This window comes from Musa acuminata, chromosome BXJ2-8, assembly GCF_036884655.1.
Source record: "Musa acuminata AAA Group cultivar baxijiao chromosome BXJ2-8, Cavendish_Baxijiao_AAA, whole genome shotgun sequence".
Classification (NCBI taxonomy): domain Eukaryota; kingdom Viridiplantae; phylum Streptophyta; class Magnoliopsida; order Zingiberales; family Musaceae; genus Musa; species Musa acuminata.
This window is the reverse complement of record NC_088345.1, coordinates 8,058,049-8,080,105: the sequence shown is the minus strand read 5'-3', so window position 1 is coordinate 8,080,105 and position 22,057 is coordinate 8,058,049. Positions and strand designations below refer to the sequence as shown.

Below are 22,057 nucleotides of genomic sequence, written 5' to 3'. Positions count from 1 at the left end.
ATTTTTTTTTTTTAATGAGAATGTCAAATGGCCATTTAGACAGTAGCTGTTGTCACTAAAACATAGATAATGTAGGAAGATTCAATCAATAAATTTGCATCTGTTTGCCCTTTAAGTAGGGGACAAAAGAATAAGACTTGGATCAGAGTTATGAGAACTATTCTTTCATAGGAAGTTTTTGCATGAACTTCTCTGGGTTCTCCTCCAGGTATGGCACAATATGTTTTCTCATATCACTTTGAGAGATTTTGATATGGTTTCCTTTGACGCTGATATATTTGACTCGTCCCGCATCGTCCAATGTTTTCAGACCGATCCAATCTTCAGTGTAGAGAGTGGTCTGCAATGTCAATTCTTCATAATAAGCAATGAAATCATCAAAGAAGGAAAATAATGTAGCTAAATAAAGTTTGGTTTGTTCAAATAGAATTTTGTTATCAGTGACGGTATGTCTAATGATGTACTAATTTTCTGGATCATCTGGTTTTACAGAAAATTGCAGTGTAACTGGCTTTACAAATCTGGATCATCATGATGCACCAAAAATTCAACTCATCAATTTCTAAAAAGTCATCAATTTGCATGGTTAGCTTGAAAACCCAACCCGTTCTAGTTTGCATTTGGTAAGGTCTACGAGGCTCAAAACCGTGCCATACTTTTTATTGACCATGATACTTCATTTTAATGATATGTCTACCCAATGCTTCTGCAGATTACATTTAGATGAACTGTAAAACCTGCTTGATACTATATGATGACTGCAATCCTCTAAATAGAGATTGCAAAAAGATAGAAACTTATGAACTGTGTTCCAAGCATGCGACAGTAGTATTCCACATATTAACCGCCTTCTGCAGAGAAAGCATCAAGAGTTGAATCATCCACAAGTCTGTAGCAGTACTTACACTCCATGCAACAAAAATTAAAGTTAACATGTAAGGAATGTTGACAAGTGCACAGACAATAATTGGGAGTGAATGAAGTCAAAACATGTAGTGTATCATAGAAGATTCGCTTAAATATGGATAGTTTTTATTTCAAACATAATTAGATGTAGAAACATGATTGATCAAGTGATATTAAAGATGTTCAATAGTGATAAAATCTTCACCTGATTTGGAGGCAAAATTGGGTTAAAGTTGTCATCTGGATAGAATCCAAACCAAGATGTCTCCCGAGGAACCAAAACTGTGTCGTGCTCAAACTGTCCAGCGGGTAGGAATCATAAATATAAGAAACTTCTACCCACATTACAGAATGTGATGTTGATACAGGAGATTCTAATGTCAAAAGAAATAAGTATTTCATCTGTTATATCCTAAAATGTACTGGTAATTATGATTCTTTATTTACCAATCAAACAAGAAAAAAAAAAGCTTTCCGAACTAACCATGATAAGCACCAAATTCTGTAAGCTACTTAATCTTTCTTTGTAAGTAGCATTTCTTTTGCTAGGATCTTCATTGTTAAGCTTTGGTAAGAACATGCATCCTTCCATATAGCCAGGGATGTCCTAAAAGAATTGAGAGCGGGCATTACAAGTGAAAAGCATAATCAAGTAAATTGCAACATTTAATATAGAAAATAAAAACAGCAGGATAGAAAATGAACTTGTCACTGCAAACACTAAAAAATATCTGATTGATGTCGTATGTAAATCATCTTTGACTATATCATGCGCATGGTAACAGTATGGTGATACACAATACACAATCAGTCCAAAAGAATGATCCTTTCCTAAACTCCATGCTATAGATATCTAGAAATTCATGCCTACTGTGTTCATGTGATAATTTTACAAACTGATGTTTAATTTTGCAATCTTATTTAATAGTATTAATTTATTAAATGAAAAGAACTTCATGCACAAGGAACAAAAGTTATGCTGGTCTTGTAGAATAGACAATTGAGATGAAACCCAGATCCACCAATAACACAGAGCGTATAACATAGTGATAAGTATATTATTTTCGAAGTTCTTAACTAAAGGGGGAGAAATGTATATTATAAAGTTATTTTTAGGATTTTTTTTAATAAGTGCATTACTTCTACCGTAGATAGCAACCAGCCAGAACAATATTCTATTGAGCTATTATTCTATATGCTTATTACCAGATGATGTTTTTATCAACGAGTTCAATTATAGAATTGAGATCAGATTGAACAATTATGATTTTATAGTGTTTGCCAAAAGAAGATCACATTTCAATTCACATTCTAGCTAAGAAAATTCTGCCTTTTCAGAGGCTTTGAAATGCTAACTTGCGGGTGGGATTTTGATTATGATTCCCAAGAATTTGAGAAAATACAGTATCTGCAGCACTGTTCACCAGCAGAACATTCTGGATACTGCATATACCACTTTATGATGGAATGTTTCCTTTCACATATCCTTTTAAAAGTGTTTTCCCCAGCTTCGGGCTCCTATCCAAATAGAAAACAATAGTAATCTTACCAAAGGCCTTAAGGTGAGGAGACATTTCCTATGCCCAAACTCCACTAAAGGTTTTAAAGGATTGTCTAGGTAAATCCAAGTCCTAAAGTAGGTGAACAACAAAACATGCTGGACCATATCAGTTGGCAAGCAGCCTTCATTGACTGGACACAAGAGAACCCTTCACATAATACGACATGTCAGCAGGAAAACTCTGATGTTTCAGCAATATAGCGAAGAAGTGATATCATGGTATATACGATGATTACTGATCTTGCTGATCACAGACAACCAGCCTCTTGCAATACAAAATACATTGGTACAGTAGATTAAGTAACAATTATTCTAGAAGCTCTAGGACAAAGAAAAAGCATAGCTACGATGTTTTAAGATTGACTTCCTAAAATAACTAAGCAGTGGGATGTAATTTTCACTAGACCAGCATAGGTGCATTAGTTGGCTAATAAGCCTTTCCTAATAAAATAAGATGTGTGAAATAAAGTAAGGGAATTAGTCAGTTAATGAGTTTGAGTGACAATTGTCTGCTTGCTGCACATTAACTCTCGGAAGTTCCAAGTGATTAGGAGCAATATAACTACATATCAAAAACAACAATAAAAATAGTTTAGATGAGAAGACAAAGTTGACCATTCAAATTCAACTGCAATACTCACATTTGGGATCTTGAGGTAACCACTAGGAGCCAAGTGGGCCTGTGATGGAACAATCTTAAGTCAGAAGTGCCAAATAGTAGTCATGGTTGGCTTAACACAAACATTTCATTTCAAAGTGCTTAAATAGAAGAATTCCAAAGAAGTTAGATATTTGTTTCATGCTACAGCATACTAATATGTAGTGCAAACAAACCTGCACATAATCTGAATAGATTTGTAATTTGATGAGGTTATCCACAAGTTTGCATAGGATCCCTGACTGCAAGAAAGAAACAACATTGGAAGAATATAGTCATAATTACAAAATGTAACAATTTCTGTGAAACATTTAGTGTTTGGAGATAAACCATTGAGAATCTAACATTCAAGCAGTACACATGAAGAAACCAGGATCATACTCTTCTAACTATTCTAAAGTCAGCCAAACATATGAAAATTTTACATGGATATTCATATACAAGGAACCAAAAGTACAAGTCTAAATCAGGAAAAGTTTATTACAAAACTCATGTAACCACATCATAATAACAGTCTAATATTATTTGACTACATACAGAAAGAAGAAACAATTCAACAGAAAGATGGAAGCCATAATCTATATTACAAAAAGTAATGGCTGACTCCAATGAGATCATAGGCAAAGTTGCCTCTTATTTAATGTGAAAAGCCCCTAATTGGACATCTTACATAAATAGCCTTAATCGTAGACAAAAAGTAAAGTACGTGGGACATATATGGAAGAATAAACAAGATAGAGCCACTTCCAGAGCACTTACACCACATAACGGAACAGAGGCGATACCAGCATGAGGGCCCCCTAATGAGATGAAATTCTTAACCTGTTACAAAAGCCTTAATAGATATAGTCACATAAAGCAAGCGTGATGTGTTCTTAATAACAAATGGCATGGAAAGCATAATAAAATTGTGTAATGAAAATCAATAAAAGCATATAAGTTTAAAAAATCCGTTCTTGCTAGGGATGCTTATGTTCACAATATTAAGTATGTTGAATAAAGATAAAATCAATCAAGAAAATGTTAAAATTAATTGAAGTTATAAGCCCTAGCATGTCTGCAAAGTATATATCACACTAATGCAGTACATTAAAGAACAATGGTCAACCTGCCCTTCTTCAAGAAGTGATACTCCTTATATTCTGTTCTCTATGAGATATTAACCCTGGTGGAAACCATTAACATTGTCATAAGCTCAGTATAAAGTTGCTTATCAGGATTGACTTAAATAACTTCATAGAACATATTTTTAACCTAGAAAGATGTATCATAGCAACCAATTTATCAAGTATCTGACTGACCGTTACTTTTAAATGTTTCTAAAGAAAGGCTGTTATATGTAGTTATGTACTATGTAGTATGTACATATGCCACATTAGAAAATGCATCATGACAATTCTTGTATCATGGACCCTCTATAATTCGACTACAATCCATGTCAATGACACTGCAACAGTTATAAGCCTCTATAACTATGTTCGACCGTACAGGAAGCTTGAAATTGTCATACAACCTGGAGCATTATAAAATAAAAGTATACATTTCTAAAATACAAAAATATCAACTTCATCTCTGAAACACTGCTTCAAATCCTAAATACTGTCAAATATGTGAGACCAAATAATGCAGCTTCATGCATCAATGCTTTCATATTAGTGAAGATAAAAATGTTCAGGAAATAGAGAACAAATCCTGGAAGTAGGGAACATATAGAAGTATAATATCTTACCGGAGGTCCACCTTCACAAAACTCCACTACTGCTCGACCAATTAAGTTTCCCTAAAAGAACAGTTCAATAAACTTCTTGATTAGTATTTTAAACAAAAACACATCTTAATTGCCTAACAGAAACAATCTGGATAAAAATGAACAAATAAGCAAGAGAAGTTAAAGATTTCAATAAAGTTAACGTCATTGCAGCAACAAAATCTTAGCAGAGAAGTGATTTAACCAAACCCTAATTCCTCTTTAAGTAGAATAAATTGGAATTGCTCACCTATGATTTTCTTCTTGTATTGGCCCACGTTAGCATTTCATGCAATATTTTCTGAACTAGACATTATAAATTTATAATATCAAAAAGAAAAAATGACCCATAAATTTTAAAATTTCAAGATTAAACACAGGTTAAAATTTTTCACTAAATACTAGGTGGCCACAACCACAGTATCTTTAATCTTTAACCATGATTCCAACTTCTAATCTGAATATTGAATCAATACATTTGTTGCTTCAGAAAGTAAACTTGCACAAAAATTAAAAAAATAGTCCATCAATGGAAATATCAAACAGAGGCCAACAGACAAATATAGGGGTTCTAATGCTAAGGCATAAAAAACCAACCATACCGATCTCAATGGTCCAAGCCATAATTGGTATGTGGGATGGGCAACATACCAATTATGGTCATAAGAAGTGTAATTGATTGCTTTAGCTACAACATAGGCAACAAATAGGGCCAAAAGAAGTGTAACTAGCTTCATTTAGAAATGGTATGACACCATATATTTACCAATAAATAGGCCTAAATTAACTAAAATATGCAACTATAAGCTATACAACTTGTTTAATAATACAATTCATAATTTTGAACATACAGGTATCTAGAAAATGACTACTAGAACCAAAAAGAACAACAAAAACTTATCATCACCTGAGAAAGACCAACTATGTTGTAACCTGCTCTAAGTTCCCCCATCTCTTTGACCTGAAAAAAAAGCATGCAATTTAAAGAGCCCAACGACAAGCACCTTGGCTTTTATGACGAACCAACTTTAGTGAACTTCAACCGAACAAATTAATCACCTTCTCACATACAACATCTGCCTGTAAATTGCAAAAATGTGTTAACTAGAGCTAGAATGTATAATAAGGATCATATTTACGAAGAAAAGAATCGACCTGTTGCTGAAGTGGCATAATCCAAGAGTCCCAGACACCATTTCCAATTTCTCTAAGGAGAACAATGGTAAAACGTCAGACAAAAGAAAAAACAGAATTATTAAACAAAGGAAGGTCTTTATCCAGTTAATTGGAGAATCCTTATCTGTTAAAAATAAGAATTAAAGCTCACCTGTAGCTTGAAACATTTGTCCAAAGGACTCCATTTTTGTATTATATAGATCAAGTGCTACCTTAGAAAACCATTATCTTTAACAAGTAAAAAATGGCAGGATCAGCCTAGGATAGCATTAAGGTGCAGAACAAATAATATCTTCCAATTCTAATCCATTTCCAACAGTAGTCTATTTAAGAACTCATTACACTACCTTTTACAGGTCTAATTTGGTCACATCTGTCTTGATGATGAACAAGACTTCTGCTTCTAGTCCTAATTCTTTTTTTTTTTTAGTCATCTACTAAAAGTTTGCTGGATGAGATTTCGAACCCTCAACCTATATCTGACATCAAGACTTCTCCCATATTTATCTGCTCAGCTATAAAGTGCAAATGAAAATTTTACATCCAATAACCATATCATAATCAGCCCTGAACCTCCTACAATGTGTTAAATTTCAAGATAAGACTCGAAAACAAAAAAACTTGACATTAAAAGACATGTTGCCGCAAGAAAGTTAAAATTCACAGTTACAACTAAATTTTAGCCTGTTAAATTGAGTTTTTGCTATTTGATCCTTTCCCACTACCGATATGAAAGAAAATTTAAAGCAAATCAATGAATCAGCACGTGGGGAGTAGCAATAGGAAGGAAAACGAAGCAGCTTAAAGCGTAAATTATGGTCATTGCAACCATGCACTCAATGAAGCTCCAGCTGAACTTAAATGAGTGACAAACTTGCACAAGATCCATCAATCCCCATTATCTCAATTCGACCAATTGATGGTAAAGAGAGAGCAATTTGACTCAAATAAGCAAATAGTAAGAGAGGCTTACGTACATGCAGTATCCCTCGGAGCGAGACCAATTGCCCAGAAGTTGCGTAAACTGCGAGACCCCCTTACTGGCACACTCATCCCCAATTCCTAACAAGCACCGAAGCCGATCCACCGATGATGAGATTCAACAAGAAAGAACGGGACGCTCCGGGGTTCATTCAGATGCTACGTACCGTGCAAGACGACGAAGGGGATCGAAGACGAAGTGGGAGCGGAGGCGGCGAGGAGGACGACGACAGCGCCCCAGTATAGCAGCACGGAGGCCATCCCTGAGACACTTTCCCTTCGGAAATGAGGGTTGCTTGTTCTCCGTTCCCCCCGAGAAAAGGGGTTTCGGATGGCAAGGAAACGGGCGGTGTCGTCTGACGTCTGAGACTTCGATGGCTTCTTGGTTTCAAAGAGCTATTTGGTGGTTGGCGTGGACGCCATCCTTCGATTTTGGCCGTTGGATTGGGCGCCGAAGAAGCTGTCGCGGGGAAGCAAACGGCCGCCTCGCGCGAATCTATTTGGTTCACAGGATTTAAAGATGGCAACGTGTTACGACTGTATTAATTCTTACTAACGGGCCTTAAGACTTTAAATGTTGCAAAAAGAGTTTTCTTTTTAATTGACAAAAGATAAAAAAAATAAATAAATGTTGTAAATTAATGGGTCCTTTAAGTTTTGGTGATTGATGTTTGATTGTTAATTTGATTGTGTAATAAATAATTGACACAACTCTGATATAAATGTTGTAGATTCTGATTTTTCTAATAATAAATGATAAGATACATCACTTGATTGTCGAGATTCTTTGCTGATTACTATAATTGACGCCTACCTTACTCGCATAATTGACATCTTCAAAAGCAGACCGATGTTGTTTTAGGTATGATTACGATTTATTTTTTTGAATCATATGGTTGAATTCATCGAAACATCTTTTTATATTGAAGTTTATATCGGACGATCAAATCGTATTCTCGCTCGGTATGAAATCGCAAACTAATAAATCAAAGTGGATAGTTGATTGGAGGAATTATCGTCGACGTTTAAGTCAATCCAACGTGATCCAACCCGCGCATAGGAGTATTCAAAATGGCTCCGAGTTGATTTTAAAGTGGCTCCGGGGTAGCTTCAAAGTGGTCCTGAGGTGGCTCCAAGATGAGTGCGTCGAGCTCATAAGGCGTCGCTTACACTAAGATCGATGTCGAGAGAAGTTTCTCGATCCGATCACTATGATGTTCAAATTAGTCATCAATGACTTAGTGATTATTGGGTTCTTCGGGAAGAACCCACTCGGTATAGTGTCAAGAGTAAGCTTTTATACATGGTCCATTGAGAGGATGGCTTATAAGTGTCTCAATGTCCACCTTTGACATTTTGTCCATGTGGACGACAATGGAAGACAAGCTCGAACGGCTTCCCTTGGACTATTGTCCATGGGAGCAGACAAGTGAAGGATGACTATGACCTTTCCTGCTATGTTAATCTACAATCATGTGAGTGATGACACATGTGACTTGACACGTAGTCTTCACTTTATATATATGTGTGTGTGTGTGTGTGATGTTCATGGATCTATGCAATGAGAATCAAATCGTGATGAGATCACGATAATGAGACCGATTCACTCTTAAACATAGACCATAAATAATCCTGATCATATGTTACTCGAGAGAGGTATTGAGATAACCGAATAGACTTATGTACTGTATACTCATACATATGATGGAGACGACTGGTCTTATAGCTGCTCATGTTGAGATACTAATGATATAATGTAGGTGCTCATTGGAGAATGAGTTCACTTATTGATCCGCTTGCGGAATGTTGGATGATTGATTATACCTCATTGTCAGACAGCGATTCTGTCATCCTAATAGTATACTTGGTCCTTAAACTTGAGATACCAAGGATATCATGTATGAGTACTCCACTCTTTGATACCAGACTTATAGATTTAGAAGTTCCGGATCTAATGCAATCGGTCATTGGGAATGACAGCAAACCTTACAAGGACTATTGAATGTCGATAGAGGATCATCTGCTCTCGGTATCACGAGAGAAATATTCTATGTTCTTGCTTAGACAAATCTTTAGCCAAGGTCATTCAGATTAAGAGAGAAAAAGTTCTCCAAGAGAATCTAATTAGAATGAGACTCAAAGAGAAATCATATAGCCTTGATAACACCATGCCCGATATACAATCTCTAAGATATTATATGAATGAGAGACTATAGATACATGGTAACTAAGAACAAATAGGTTTAAATGATTAGATTCCCTTGTATCGCTCGGGGACTACGACGTAGTAGCCTAATACATCCGTAATCAATGAGTCAAGTGAATTATTATAAAGATAATAATTTACTAAGCAAGAAGGAGTTTTGACAAGTATGACTCATAGCCAGCTCGATATTGGGCCTAGAGGGTCACACATGTGTAGTAGGCGTTGCGACGAGTAGAGGTTCGGATATGAGATATCCATCGAAGCCCCTATCTTATTGGATATCCAATAAGCCCTTGAATTATTGGATCCCATAGGTGAGATCCAATAAAAGCTAATAAGAGATTATTAGGTAAAGACCCACTAATCTAATAGGCTTGGGTAATTGGATGGAGATCTAGTATCAAATAGAGCAAGATCCAATTAGGATTAAGTTAATTGAGGGTCTCTATAAATAGAAGGGAACCAAAGACCCATAGGCTGAGGCTTCCTAGTTGCCACCTTCTATTCTCCTCTTTCCTTTTCCTCCTCAGATAATAAATGTCCCTATTGTGTGGATCACCGCTAGAGATGATGACACTTGAACTCCTTCGTTTAATCCCACAGATCTGTAAGAATTCAAGAATATATGATATTCCTAGGTAAAAGCAATATCTCACACGTGGATTTAAGTTTTGCAAGTTTTTGCGTACCAATCTCGCACGACGATGAATACCTTTTTTAAAAATTTAGGATTTTTGTTTTATATTCTTCCGCTGCGCATACGATGTCATCGCTAGATTTCCCAACATCCATGTGGCGACAGATGTCGAATGGTGATTGGTTGTCAATATATTTCTTATCATTTATCCCTCCGCCTCTAAAGTATGCTTTGGGACTCCTATTAGAGGGGTCCGAAGTGCGGTGTTCAATTCACCCAACATCCCTATCGCCAACTTGCTCCTTAGTAGCATGAAGGAGACACTCGTAGACGCGAGTTAGTTTTTCTTAACTCACATGTCTCGGGCATATATTGTCTTACGCTTGTGTCATAGTGAATTTATCTTAGTGTAGGTCGAGTTTTCCGACTCACATACCTCGAGCATATATAGCCTTGTGCTTCTGCTATAATGGATTTATCTTAACGTGAGTCGGGTTTCTAACTCAAATGTCTCAAAAACATTTTATCCTACGATACAATCAAAACTTTAACGAGTCAATCAATAAAACATAAAACTAAGATAGCTCATTTTTCTGTTAGAGGCGAGAAACATATAGATTCTTCGTATTCTCCCAACTAATTCATTCTATTTTAAAAAAATAAAATTATTCTCAAAACTAATTAATAATATCAAAATTTATAAATAATAACAATCAGACACAAACGAGGATATTACTATTAAATATTAATATTATTTTATCTGATTGAATCGAATCAAATAGCTCATAATTGGCTTGCAATCAACACAAGGCACAACATTTGAATCAGATGGGTCGAACATTTTAAGCCAACGTCTAGACCCGCATATTAATATGATCAAAAGGGCATGAGTCCAAGACAAAATAAAAAAAGTAATCTACCCGTCAATGTTCCATATCCACATAATAATAAAAGATAATCCTCGTCTATTCCCCTCATCCTTGTCCCATTAGAGACGACGCCACACGAGTATTCATACCCTTGACACTTATACCTCCTATCATCACATTCCAAATAGAATAACCATTATTATTAAATTTATTTGCCCATATTTTAAGAAAAATAATCTCCTCTCAAATTGTTGTCCAATTTTTATGAATCACAAAAGAAAACAATCAAAAAATTAACATTGGAACCATCGTTACAGATGCAAAAGATGCAATTTGAATAAAAATCTGATGACTACATGAGATTACTCCCGTCAGTCACGATACCCAGCAAAGCCTACAAACTACGGCAACAAACTAATAATACAAGGAAGGATAAATCAGTCCCATGCTAAACTATGGATTGTATGTTTGCCTATCCAAAGTGCTGACATGATAATTATATGAAGAGGTTGCAATACATCACTTTGAACCGCAGCAGTAGCCAAAATTGAACATCAGCTTGTAGAAGGCTTCTCGCTTCCGCATCCTTTCCGATTACAGACATTGCGGAAGGGGTAGTTGAGGTTGTTGCACTTGGGGCAGGTCCAGCTGCCTTCTGGAGCGTCTGGCACATCCTTGTCGACACGATTGGAAGCCTAACAGGACAAAGGATAAAGATATCAAATCAAGTTATTATATTCATGGAAAATAATGAAATATAAATATTTTCAGTTAACAAATGTATTGACTGAGACGGTCTGCAGATCATCAGATTCCTCTCTACCCCACCTACAAACTCTTCATCTGACAAAATCAGGTAAGATAAGAGTTACTCGGAATGTTTATCTTCAAATCCAGGATTGACACTGGTGTCGACTGGCTTAGTTGTCAACTCATCCAGTCTGACTACTAGCCTTCTAGTAAATGACAACTCATGATCCTTCAAGGAATTCAAAATGGTTTAATTTTATGGAGTAATTAAAGGGTATGTGGTGTGACCTAAAGAATTAAGATCAAACTGTCTTGTAAAACAAAGAGCCTACCAATCATAATGTATGCAATAGAGACACAAATAGTAGGCAATAGATTTTGAACAATAAAATATGGCAACCTGTAAGATGTATCCACTCATAAATGTACCAATTAAACTAGATTCAAAAAGCATCAATGCCTTGAATACTTTGTGGTATATGTAAAGTATCACTGTTTAATATAGTATTTAAGTTTTGTGGCACGTATAACCCTCAAGGAACTCGGCCTATGAAAATAACTTCCAAGGTACTCACCAATTTTTTAGCAGTTCAGTGAAAAAACTTAGGAGAGCCTAAATTCGAGATTTTACATTTCATGGCAAAGGAGCTTTGGTGGTCCACCTGTATTGTGTCAGCAGGGATTGACATGTGCCTCAAATAGATGATATGTGATGCTCTGGAGGACAAAGAATTGAGCAACGAGAGCTGAATAATAATTTCAGCAAGCAAACATATAAAGCCTTTTTTTTCGTAAGGATAAAGAGGACACATATAAAACTGAAGGTGTCATGTTATGTACAACCCCATCCTAACTAGAGTTTCTGTGTTAAAAAAAGAGAAGGGCCTCCAAAATAAAATATCCTAATGCTGGGAATTGCAATGATATCAAAGACGATGAAAAGGATAGTTCAACCATACCTTTGTGACTCACAGACTCCTTTATTTATGGGCTACTGGCGACAAAAAACCTATTACAATAGACAAATATTTTTCTATGACTTTAAAGACCTTCAAATCGGTTGCTATTTTCCTCTACTTGGGTTTGAGCAAATTTACATGGTTTCTGCAATTTCTAATGGTCAGAACCTCACCAGCTCCTTTTGGTGTCATATACAAAGTTAGTTTAGGAATCACAATCATTATAGCATATTTATTATCTTCTACCAATCTTTTTCATCGTTTGAAGACATATTGATATCTTTAAATGTTTTGTTGCAAAGTCAGTTTAGGACTCACAATCTTTAAATTCTTTTTCATTACAAATGTTTTATTGCATACCACTTTGGACAAGGGTTTTGTTGGATTGAGTCAGTTGGTTTTCAGGATACAATTGAGGATTTCCAAAATCTCAATATGTAAACATGTTTTCACCTAACATTAAGATCTATGATTTATTTTGTTAATATATGCATGCATGTGCACGTATCAAATTTTCACAATTCACCAAAAATATATTTTTGGTTTTTGCTCTTCATGAGCTCATCTTCTATATGTTGCATGATTTAAATAATATGACTGAATCTAATGTTTTATGCATACTTTGTCCTAAATATGTATGGAAAAGATTCCTCATGCCAATTCTTTGAGAAAAGACCAATTACTCACGAACAATGAATCACAAAAGTTAAGCAAATAATTATTTTCTTATCAGATGGGAGATGGAACTCATGAAATAAGTTTTCAAGGGAAATAACCAGTGTTCATGTCAATCATGAGCAAGTATGCAATGCATGCAGTAGTTCACCAAAGTGTTGTGCAAACATCTAAGAGACACTTGTACATAACCAGATTTTCTGAATAACCAATAAATCTGGGTTAATGTATGAGTACCATATGGCATTGTGCAAACATCTATGAGGCACTTGTACATAACCAGATTTGCTGAATCACCAATAAATCTGGGTTATTGTATGAGTACCATATGGCATACCTGTAGATGAACAGCCTTTTTACCCGTTACATCAGATTTGCAAATGAAGATAAATAAAAAAGCTAGTTAGATAACTTACAGAAGCAGGCCTGGGAGCTCCACATTTCTTCATATTGCAAGTGGTTCTAAAGGCAAAATTAATATTGCCACATTTAGGGCATTTCCAATCACCCTCAAATGACCCATCAGGACCTGAAAAAGTTGTAGTTAGATGAATTACAATTGTTTTACGAGATTAAAGAATTCATTATTAGCATGATGAAGACCATAAAAGACTATTAATGCAAATAATTAACATAGGATATAAAATGGAATGATAGCCATAAACTGCATGTATATAATGACAAAATCATAGAAATTTAGCAAGATGAACTAAACAGAAACACATGACAAGTATGTATTTGGCAATTTATGTGTATATAAACCATCATAAAAGATTTTCCTTTAGACTAAACTGCCCTTTTGAGCAAAGATGATGCTATACTTGGACAAGATGCCAGTCACATCCGTTCTCATGTTGCATGTGTTTCTGCTATTCATGTTCAATGCTAAACACGATATAGTTTCACAATGCTAGAGAAGATTTCCACTATCAGCAAATCAATAAGAAACTAAGAAACTTACCACCACGACGTTTACGTGAAGCACTATTATCAGGAAGTTCTTCCCCAGACCATGGACCCAGAACCTTAGAATCCAAGCATATAATAAGACAAAAATAAAACATCAGATGAAGTATCCATAACATGAAATAAAGTTTATATAACAAATTGCATACCGGCATTGGAGATCCTCGATAACCATAGCCATACCTGTCGATGGTAGGACCAGGACCATAACCATAGCCTGCAACAACCACAAAAGTTAATAGGAAAAAACATGGGCACAAAACAAAAGTTTCAGCCAAAACATGGGAACATTAACCACACATCAAGTTCAGAAAGATTCAGGATCATGGTGACCAGAACATGACCCAATAGTTTAACCAGTTATTCAGAATGGACACGCAAACACTGCAAGCATACAGGCATGCATGCACATAATGAACCATAGCCACATATGAAAATATATGTGACAGCATATTTTAGATATGCTAATACAAACATACGCTCATTAATACATGTTCACATTAATACACAATGTATATACAAAAAGAGAGAGAGAGAGAGAGAGAACCTCCTATTGGTCCTGGTGGACCATATGCAGATAAGGGACCATATCCTGGACTGCTAAGTGGACCATAGTCATAGCGCATCCCAGATAGTGGAAGTGGAGCACCGTAGCCACCAGATAATCCAAGGGGCATATGTGGTGGAACACCAACTCCACCATAGTAACCAGGTAAAGGTCGATCAAAAGCACCAGGGACAGGTGTCAGCCCTATTCTCTGGTAAAGCAATAAAAGGAAAATTTTGGAATGGCCGAATGGGTATAACAACATTCACATGAAAAGAGAAATGGCAGATATGTATAGTTGAAATTGGGGAACGATTCCTACCAAACTTCTTTCCCATGAAATTATTCTACACTGATCAACTGAAAGTTGGTGTCATTAAATAGGATAAAGAACAAGACCTTATAACCTTATCATACATCCAAGTGCACAATCCAGTTATATGGAAGCTTTTACCTTTCAAATATTTGCAGCAAATATAGCAACAAATTGATGATTTTTATTTATCATTTTTAATTTACAAAATACAATTGCTTTCACCTTGTTACTTAATTGTTGGTAATATTGGTAATAACCATAAATTTAGTGGTGCATAAATTTGGCTGGCTCCTCTTATCTCTTTTCTAGAGTAATGACAAAAAAACATTGTTACCACAAAGACACCCTTAAATGGTAAACAACTTCTGATCACATAATTATATATAGATGAATTTGGTAATGAGCCAAACAACAATGTGTAACATGCCTAAAAAATCAGCAGCAATTTTACAGGATCAAAGCCTATCTTCTAATGTGTACATGCTTAAGTTACTTAACATATCTGACCATAATTTGAGGTCATGATCCATAATAACCAAACCTATGTTGATCCGTTCCAGTGTCTACGTGCCAACATACTACCAACACACACCCTGACAATTAAATGCTTACAACTATAAGAAAATAAGGTGGTTTGATGATACATATGGAAAGAATAGTGCTAAGAGAAACTAACAGAATTTGGGCTGGCTGATGGTCGAGGAGCACCACATCTTCCACGATTGCACACTGTTCTAAAACTGAAGTTCACATTACCACATTGCGGACAGGTCCAATCTCCATCACTCCGAGAACCTGAAAACCAGCATAACAGTATCAACTTAGTTGTGTTGTTTGGAACACTAGCTATATACAGAAACAAAAAACTAAAACATTCATACAATGGCCAATCCCTCTGTGATTTCTCCTTCTAAGAAGAAAACACACACACTCTCACTCTCTGAAAGGATATGATGATAAAAAGGCTGTTGGAAGAGAACTAATTTGGTCACAAAATAATTTGCTCATGAAATAGCTGATGATAGGCCGTTGGAAGTGTCCAGCTTAGATAAGGTAAGAATAAGACCTTTTACAAATGAGAAATTAATGTAAGAGAATAGATGAGTGCTAGGGAGAAAAAATTTATTTAATCCATCAAGAAGACCTCTCTCAAATCACACATGGCGTAACATAAGCCCATAGTCATGGAGCATTCACGATGAATTGCATACTGCAAGCACTAACCCAACATGGGTCATGGTATATAATTACTATTTTACTATTGAACAAGACCAATAATTCACAATATAAAACGTCCAACACCACCTGTTGCAATGCATTTCCACTGGTGATCTGCAGAACGTGAATACTATTTTGGTCCGCTGAATGCATAGATGTTACACTCTTGTTCGATGTCAGCACAGTGTGTCCCCTGGTGTGTGATGTGAGAAAATTAACTTGACTACTGAATATTCAAACAATTTGGTACCTTTTAAAGTTTCCATACAAGGTGTTTTGCAAAGTGTTCTTCTTCCTTTGAGTAGTTTAAACTATTTGTCTCATGCACCTTGGTGTATTCAGTATATAACTGACATGTTTTCTTAACTTGCCATGTTGAGATCTGTCAATGATTTTCTTGTTCTTACATATAGTAATAATGAATATTTGGAAGTGCTGCTACAGGTAGGTTTAATTTTGGTGTCTAGGTTGAATCAAGAATTTGAGGTCAGTCGATTTGATTACTCTTTACATCATGGCACCATTTGGTTGACCTCTGCAGAAAGGTCAAAAAGAACTTAGGTTGGGTCATGAATGATAAAACAAAAACATATATCATGTGCCAAGTCTTATGAGGTTCCAGTTAGTATCTTATCTGAGAACAGGCATTTGTCTTGGAAAGTTGACGGCACCGTTCTAAATAGCACAGACACAGGCACCATGTAATGCATGGGCCGATTTTATATGGTTATAAGGGATGAGGGTGCAAGACGCTCTTGCAAGCAGCTAACATACTGTCACAGACAAAATTGTAAACGGGGTGTTTGACGTAATGCTTATGTATGACCGTGTCTTTTGGTTTGTTCATGCTTTGCACAGCATGTAAAGGGCTGACAGTAGGCTTAGCAACCCCATTTTCTTTGGGTTTGATGGTCGTTTTAGGCTTGTAAATAAAGATTGTGTCATGTGGACACTTGTGTGTGAGATATCGATCTGTAGTGGACCATTCAGAACTTGTAAAATCTGTTTATAATTTGTATTAGCTATGAAGTGTTTACTGAAAAGATTGCTTGTGGATAGCGAGTGAGACGCTTTCTCTAATCCGTTTTCTCTTTTGTAGGTCCTAAGAGACCATAGGAGGTTTCGGAGAGGCTAACCTTTGCGAACGGACAAGCAAGGGTGCCGCACGACTTAGGCAAAACGAGTGACAATATAGGCGAAAGCTAATGCAATAACCAAAAAATGTTACAATAGATCAACAAAAATCAGGTCCCACAATTGATTTGTTTTGCCCAAATCATAACTTGGCCAACCAAGTTTGACAGATCCTAATATGCTTTTACCATGCTTTTTCCACCTTTTGTTCTTTTTTACTGCATCCTAAAGGAAACAAAGGAGAAAGGCCGTCAAAGGTTCAATAGCAAAGTCAAATATGTCACTGGTATGGTTTCTTTTTTCACGCAGCATTCATAGGAAATGTCATGTCCTTTCCAATTTGCCGTTGTTTCCCTCTTACAACAAGACTTGAACTGACCTAACTATTGAGAGGCTCTCCATTTCAAAATATTGTGGCTTCACAAAGCAGAATTTTTACCTAGCTAAGTACAATTACAAGCATGATAATAGATGGTTACGATGATTCATCCAGCACGACCAATTCATTTAAAAGAACAATGCATTAAGTGAACCAAAATCCTTCACTTCAGTTCGGCATCTAAATCCAAGCCAAATCAAAAGTTTAGCCAATAAACTGTGAGATACGGAAAATCATGGCAAAAAAAATAAGAAACGATCAAATAACCTATCGGAGTCATCTGCACAGATTAAGATCATACCTTCACTGCGTGACCTTTTGGATCCGAATGAGCCACGATCATCCACCTTAGAATATTAAAAACAAAAAAAATGTTAAATATCTCAATGAAAACGAGGTAAGTTCCAAGAATCAGAAATTGGAAGCGACCGGAGGAGGAAACCGAAGCCCTAATTTGCGGGGTGAGGGATTCGAGGGGAAACAAGCGACTGACAGATAGCGAGAAGAAGTGAGGCAAAGAGGGAGGCGAAAGAGAGGCTCACCTTGGCGGAAGCCATGAGGCGGACGGGGTACCGATGGGAAGGATAGCTCGGCGCTTTTGGGAGGGGCGGCGACTCGGTGACGGCGGAACTCGTATCGGACCTAAACGCTCCTCCTGTTGGGTGAGCATCGTTCCAGTGTTGAATTTATAGGGACCCTTTTACATATATATCCTTGTAGAGCTTCGAAATAGCGTATTTACCCCTATATTATTATTTTCCTCTACCGCGCCTTTACGATTCTGTTAATGCAAACTCATCCTTCTAAATATTAATATTTGCAATACATATTCTCCGTGTTAGCATCAATTACAAACTTAAATGTAATTGTTCTCATATTTATCCCTCTAAATTTGAGTTTATTACAAATGATATTAATATCATTCAACATATTATTTGCTTATTAGTAATTTTATACCTGCATCCTTAAATTAATTTTTTTTCAATTGTTGTATTAAAAATATTTTTGGTATTTGAAATTTTATTTTCTTATTTTTCACAAAAAAAAAATATTTTTATTTCATTCAACAGCTGATACTGAGACCTATCATTTATTTAGCAACACACTAAATAACCCAGATATCTCAACATAGATAATTTTTTAATTAAACTTAATGTGATTTTTTTTGGAGTAAATGATAATTAAAAATCATACATGAAAATATTTAAACAATTAATGGGATCTATAAAGTTCTAAAAAGTTTAAATGAATAGATAAGTAAAGAACCCATAGAAACACTCCAGTTAGCCCCTACTAACAATGATTGGAATAATTAAATTTAAATTTATAATATTTAAAAATAATTATTTCCATAGTAGGGTGTGAGGGAGGGGTATACCTATATCAATTTAATATGTTTAAATTGAATTTGATGTCACTTTCACTATGCTCCATATTTATATGTATATGATATCGTTTAGTAATATATCATTCGTGTCTTGTTACAACACGACGTAAAAAATATTTTTTTTAAATCATTAAAAATATATATATCATACATCTCATTAGGCTCGTAGTTCAATTGGTCAAAGTATTGTTTTGTCAAGGTAGAAGCTATGGGTTCGAAACTCGTTAATCCTAAGATGTGTTACGATGAACGAAGAAATAAATTTTTCTATTTTTTGTGAAAATAGACATATAGAGCAAGATCTAATCGATAGTGACAATCCTTATTTCTTTTTTTTTCATTTCGTATTTATCATTGTGTAAATATAGATATATGTATTTCTTTCATTAATATCGTGTGATAAGAAAAAAACATATGTATTTCTTTCGTTAGTATCGTGTGATAAGAAAAAAACATAACATACATAGATTCGTACGATCGATGGTATTCCTGTATTTACTATTTTAAGAGATACTCATGTGAATTGGTATACGAGTCAAATTAGAGCTCGTATTTTAGTAAGCTATTGAGTATCTTATTTGTGACCATTCATATTTGGGGGATTTGGTCTAAGGTATGTTTGAACGGGAGAGGTGATCACAGTAGACTTTGATGGAGATTTGAAAAGTCAAATCAAAGTGAGAACTGCAACACAATTAATTGGGTCAATTATACCTCAACCAAATCCTCACCAACTATGCACCCTTTATTGATTAAGGCACTTTAGACACCCTTCTACATCTTACAGTATTCTCTTTTATTTTATATTGTTTTAATTAATGTGTAATAAGATGTGGAATCGTCTTGCCGACTCGAGCATTGCACTATTGTCAATGTTTCACCCACATTGGACTATTAGTCTAAGGTCAGTCAACCTAGTTTTCTATACATAAACAAGTGCACAGGGTTGACTAATATACCAATGTCAAAATAAACTTGCTCGCCAATTTATTTCATGTGTAGAATTAGTGGACTTCTTTCTCTTATTGTTATACTGGTTTTATACCGTCTCAATCTCCACAGAAAAACTTGAAGCTAAAGATTGCGAGTTAGAGGTGCAAATATAGTCTCAATTCTCAACTTTGAAAGAAGCAATTACTTGAGGGAAAAAAGAAAAAAAAATTCAACCATCAATTTTTTTTTTTCATTTTTTTTAATGAAACAACTTATTCAAAAAAAATAAAGAAAAGAACACCAAATATTCCAATTATTTAAAAGTTTGATTAAACTTTACCTTACAATCATGTTGATATTTCCATCTAATATTCTCACAAAGCCAAAAGGAAAAGAAATCAAACACAGCTATATAGAGTATTAGTTGAGATATAACTGAGGAATGTCCTACAATACCCATAATGCCCTTGTTCCCACTCAACCCGTCAACAAGTAACAAGTCTTCTACATGAAGTCTACAGTGACAGTCTAGCTTCTTGTAGCGTGCAGTTACGGCCTACGGATGACGACCTGCGCCATCTCCTCCTCCTCCGCCGCCGCCGCCGCGGCTGATGGCATCGTCCGCCACCAGCGGGAAACGGTGCTGGGATCTCCCGACGTCATTGGGGAAGTTGAGGATCGCCCTGCGACCGCGCATCCGGAAGGCGGCTTGATCGTACGCCCTCGCCGCCTCGACGGCGGAGTCGAACGTCCCGAGCCAGATCCGGGCCCCCCGGCGGCAGGGGTCCCGGATCTCCGCTGTGAACTTCCCCCAGCGCCGCTGCCGGACGCCACGGTACCGCCTGCCGACGGACAGATCATCCGAGGACGGCAGCGGTTGCCTCCCGCCCTCGGGTGGCTGTCCGATGTCCGGACCCGACGGCGGGGCGGCGTCGGTCGTGGTCGGGTATAGGGGGGCGTCGTGGTAAGGAGGAGGGATGGGCGGTGGGGACCGGTCGACGAGGAGGAGGAGGGGGTCAAAGTCGCCGACGAGGAGGTGGTGATGGATGAAGTCGTCGACGGCGAGATGGTGCTCCATGACTTGGAAATAGGTAGGGCGACACAGGCTTTATACTAGCGGAAGCGATACACGGCAATGCCCTTTTCCTCGCCACCATGCCAACTTGAGCTAGTCGTCCTATGTTGACACCGGCATCCCATTAGAGAGGCAGCTGTGCTGGTCACCCATTTATTATTGCCACCCATTTCTATGCATCCGAGCTCGTGCCACGACTCGACTGCTCCGTGGGTGATGGTCATCATTCGTCGTGACCCAAGTCGTCGTCAATGGCCGTGGGCGTTACGTAGGTCGTAGCTTCACATCTAGAAGCGCACTGTCGGGACTCCACAGCCGACTTGCCACTCGACGAGAATGATGTGGATTTATAATGACATAAACCGTAAATTGGCTCGGTGAGTGAACATGGAGAACGGTAGGGAAGTGATGAGGCCGGTGACGGTGCATGCACTCATCCCATCGAAGTGATCACAATTGCCTGCGGGCTTAGTGTGCGGCTGACGATGATCCACAGGCTTCACAATCTTATCAGCTAATCTTAAACTATTACATGTTAAGTTCTCAAATGAACCCAAGCAAATAGCACAAGCTAAAAAGTGAAAAGGAACATTGCATAAATATTGATTAAACATAGAATAAAGTAAGGAACATAAAATTTGCTTTGATACTACTATAAATATTTTAAATTGAGTGATTTCGTAATTCTAAAAGTTTTAACTTTTAAGCTACTAGAAAATGGTCCAATCTATATGAAAATCTAACATTGAGTAGGGTCTGGTTTCTTTTTATATTCGAGAAGCAAATAAAATGTTTATTGAACAGCAGATTTGCAATGAGATTTCAGATAAAAATACACAAATCACACACTGTTACCAGATGCATACATCAATATAAATCTCAAGTGACCAAATGAAATTTGTTATGCGATGTCACTGCAGATACCGATGTGCTGTATCAATTAAAACCACATCCGGCACACAAGAAAAATAAAAGAG

At 36.5% G+C, this 22,057-nt stretch overlaps 3 protein-coding genes across 4 annotated transcripts; all 3 read right to left on the bottom strand.

Moving 5' to 3' along the window:
* Positions 1 to 49: 49 nt before the first annotated feature.
* LOC135619031 (uncharacterized) lies at positions 50 to 7,469 on the bottom strand. Its single transcript, XM_065120598.1, has 12 exons — positions 7,197 to 7,469; positions 7,026 to 7,110; positions 6,028 to 6,079; positions 5,932 to 5,952; positions 5,780 to 5,833; positions 4,855 to 4,905; positions 3,885 to 3,947; positions 3,302 to 3,367; positions 3,109 to 3,147; positions 1,391 to 1,513; positions 1,112 to 1,204; positions 50 to 340 (listed from the first exon to the last, which is right to left on the bottom strand). Exons 1-12 carry the CDS (start codon positions 7,288 to 7,290, stop codon positions 158 to 160), a joined length of 924 nt encoding a protein of 307 aa, XP_064976670.1. The 5' UTR covers positions 7,291 to 7,469; the 3' UTR covers positions 50 to 157.
* Positions 7,470 to 11,052: 3,583 nt separating this feature from the next.
* Positions 11,053 to 18,350, bottom strand: LOC135619029 (ranBP2-type zinc finger protein At1g67325-like). 2 transcript variants are annotated; one of them, XM_065120596.1, is made up of 8 exons: positions 18,228 to 18,350; positions 17,987 to 18,032; positions 15,631 to 15,749; positions 14,639 to 14,849; positions 14,241 to 14,308; positions 14,087 to 14,150; positions 13,542 to 13,654; positions 11,053 to 11,436 (listed from the first exon to the last, which is right to left on the bottom strand). In XM_065120596.1, exons 1-8 carry the CDS (start codon positions 18,240 to 18,242, stop codon positions 11,296 to 11,298), a joined length of 777 nt encoding a protein of 258 aa, XP_064976668.1. In that variant the 5' UTR covers positions 18,243 to 18,350; the 3' UTR covers positions 11,053 to 11,295. The 2 variants fall into 2 exon arrangements, with proteins under 2 accessions (XP_064976668.1, XP_064976667.1); XM_065120595.1 differs by having other exon boundaries at positions 14,087 to 14,308.
* A 2,044-nt stretch (positions 18,351 to 20,394) lies between these two features.
* LOC103994252 (ethylene-responsive transcription factor ERF095-like) lies at positions 20,395 to 21,223 on the bottom strand. The gene has a single exon (XM_009414583.3). It carries the CDS (start codon positions 21,081 to 21,083, stop codon positions 20,562 to 20,564), a length of 522 nt encoding a protein of 173 aa, XP_009412858.2. The 5' UTR covers positions 21,084 to 21,223; the 3' UTR covers positions 20,395 to 20,561.
* Between the last annotated feature and the right edge of the window lie 834 nt (positions 21,224 to 22,057).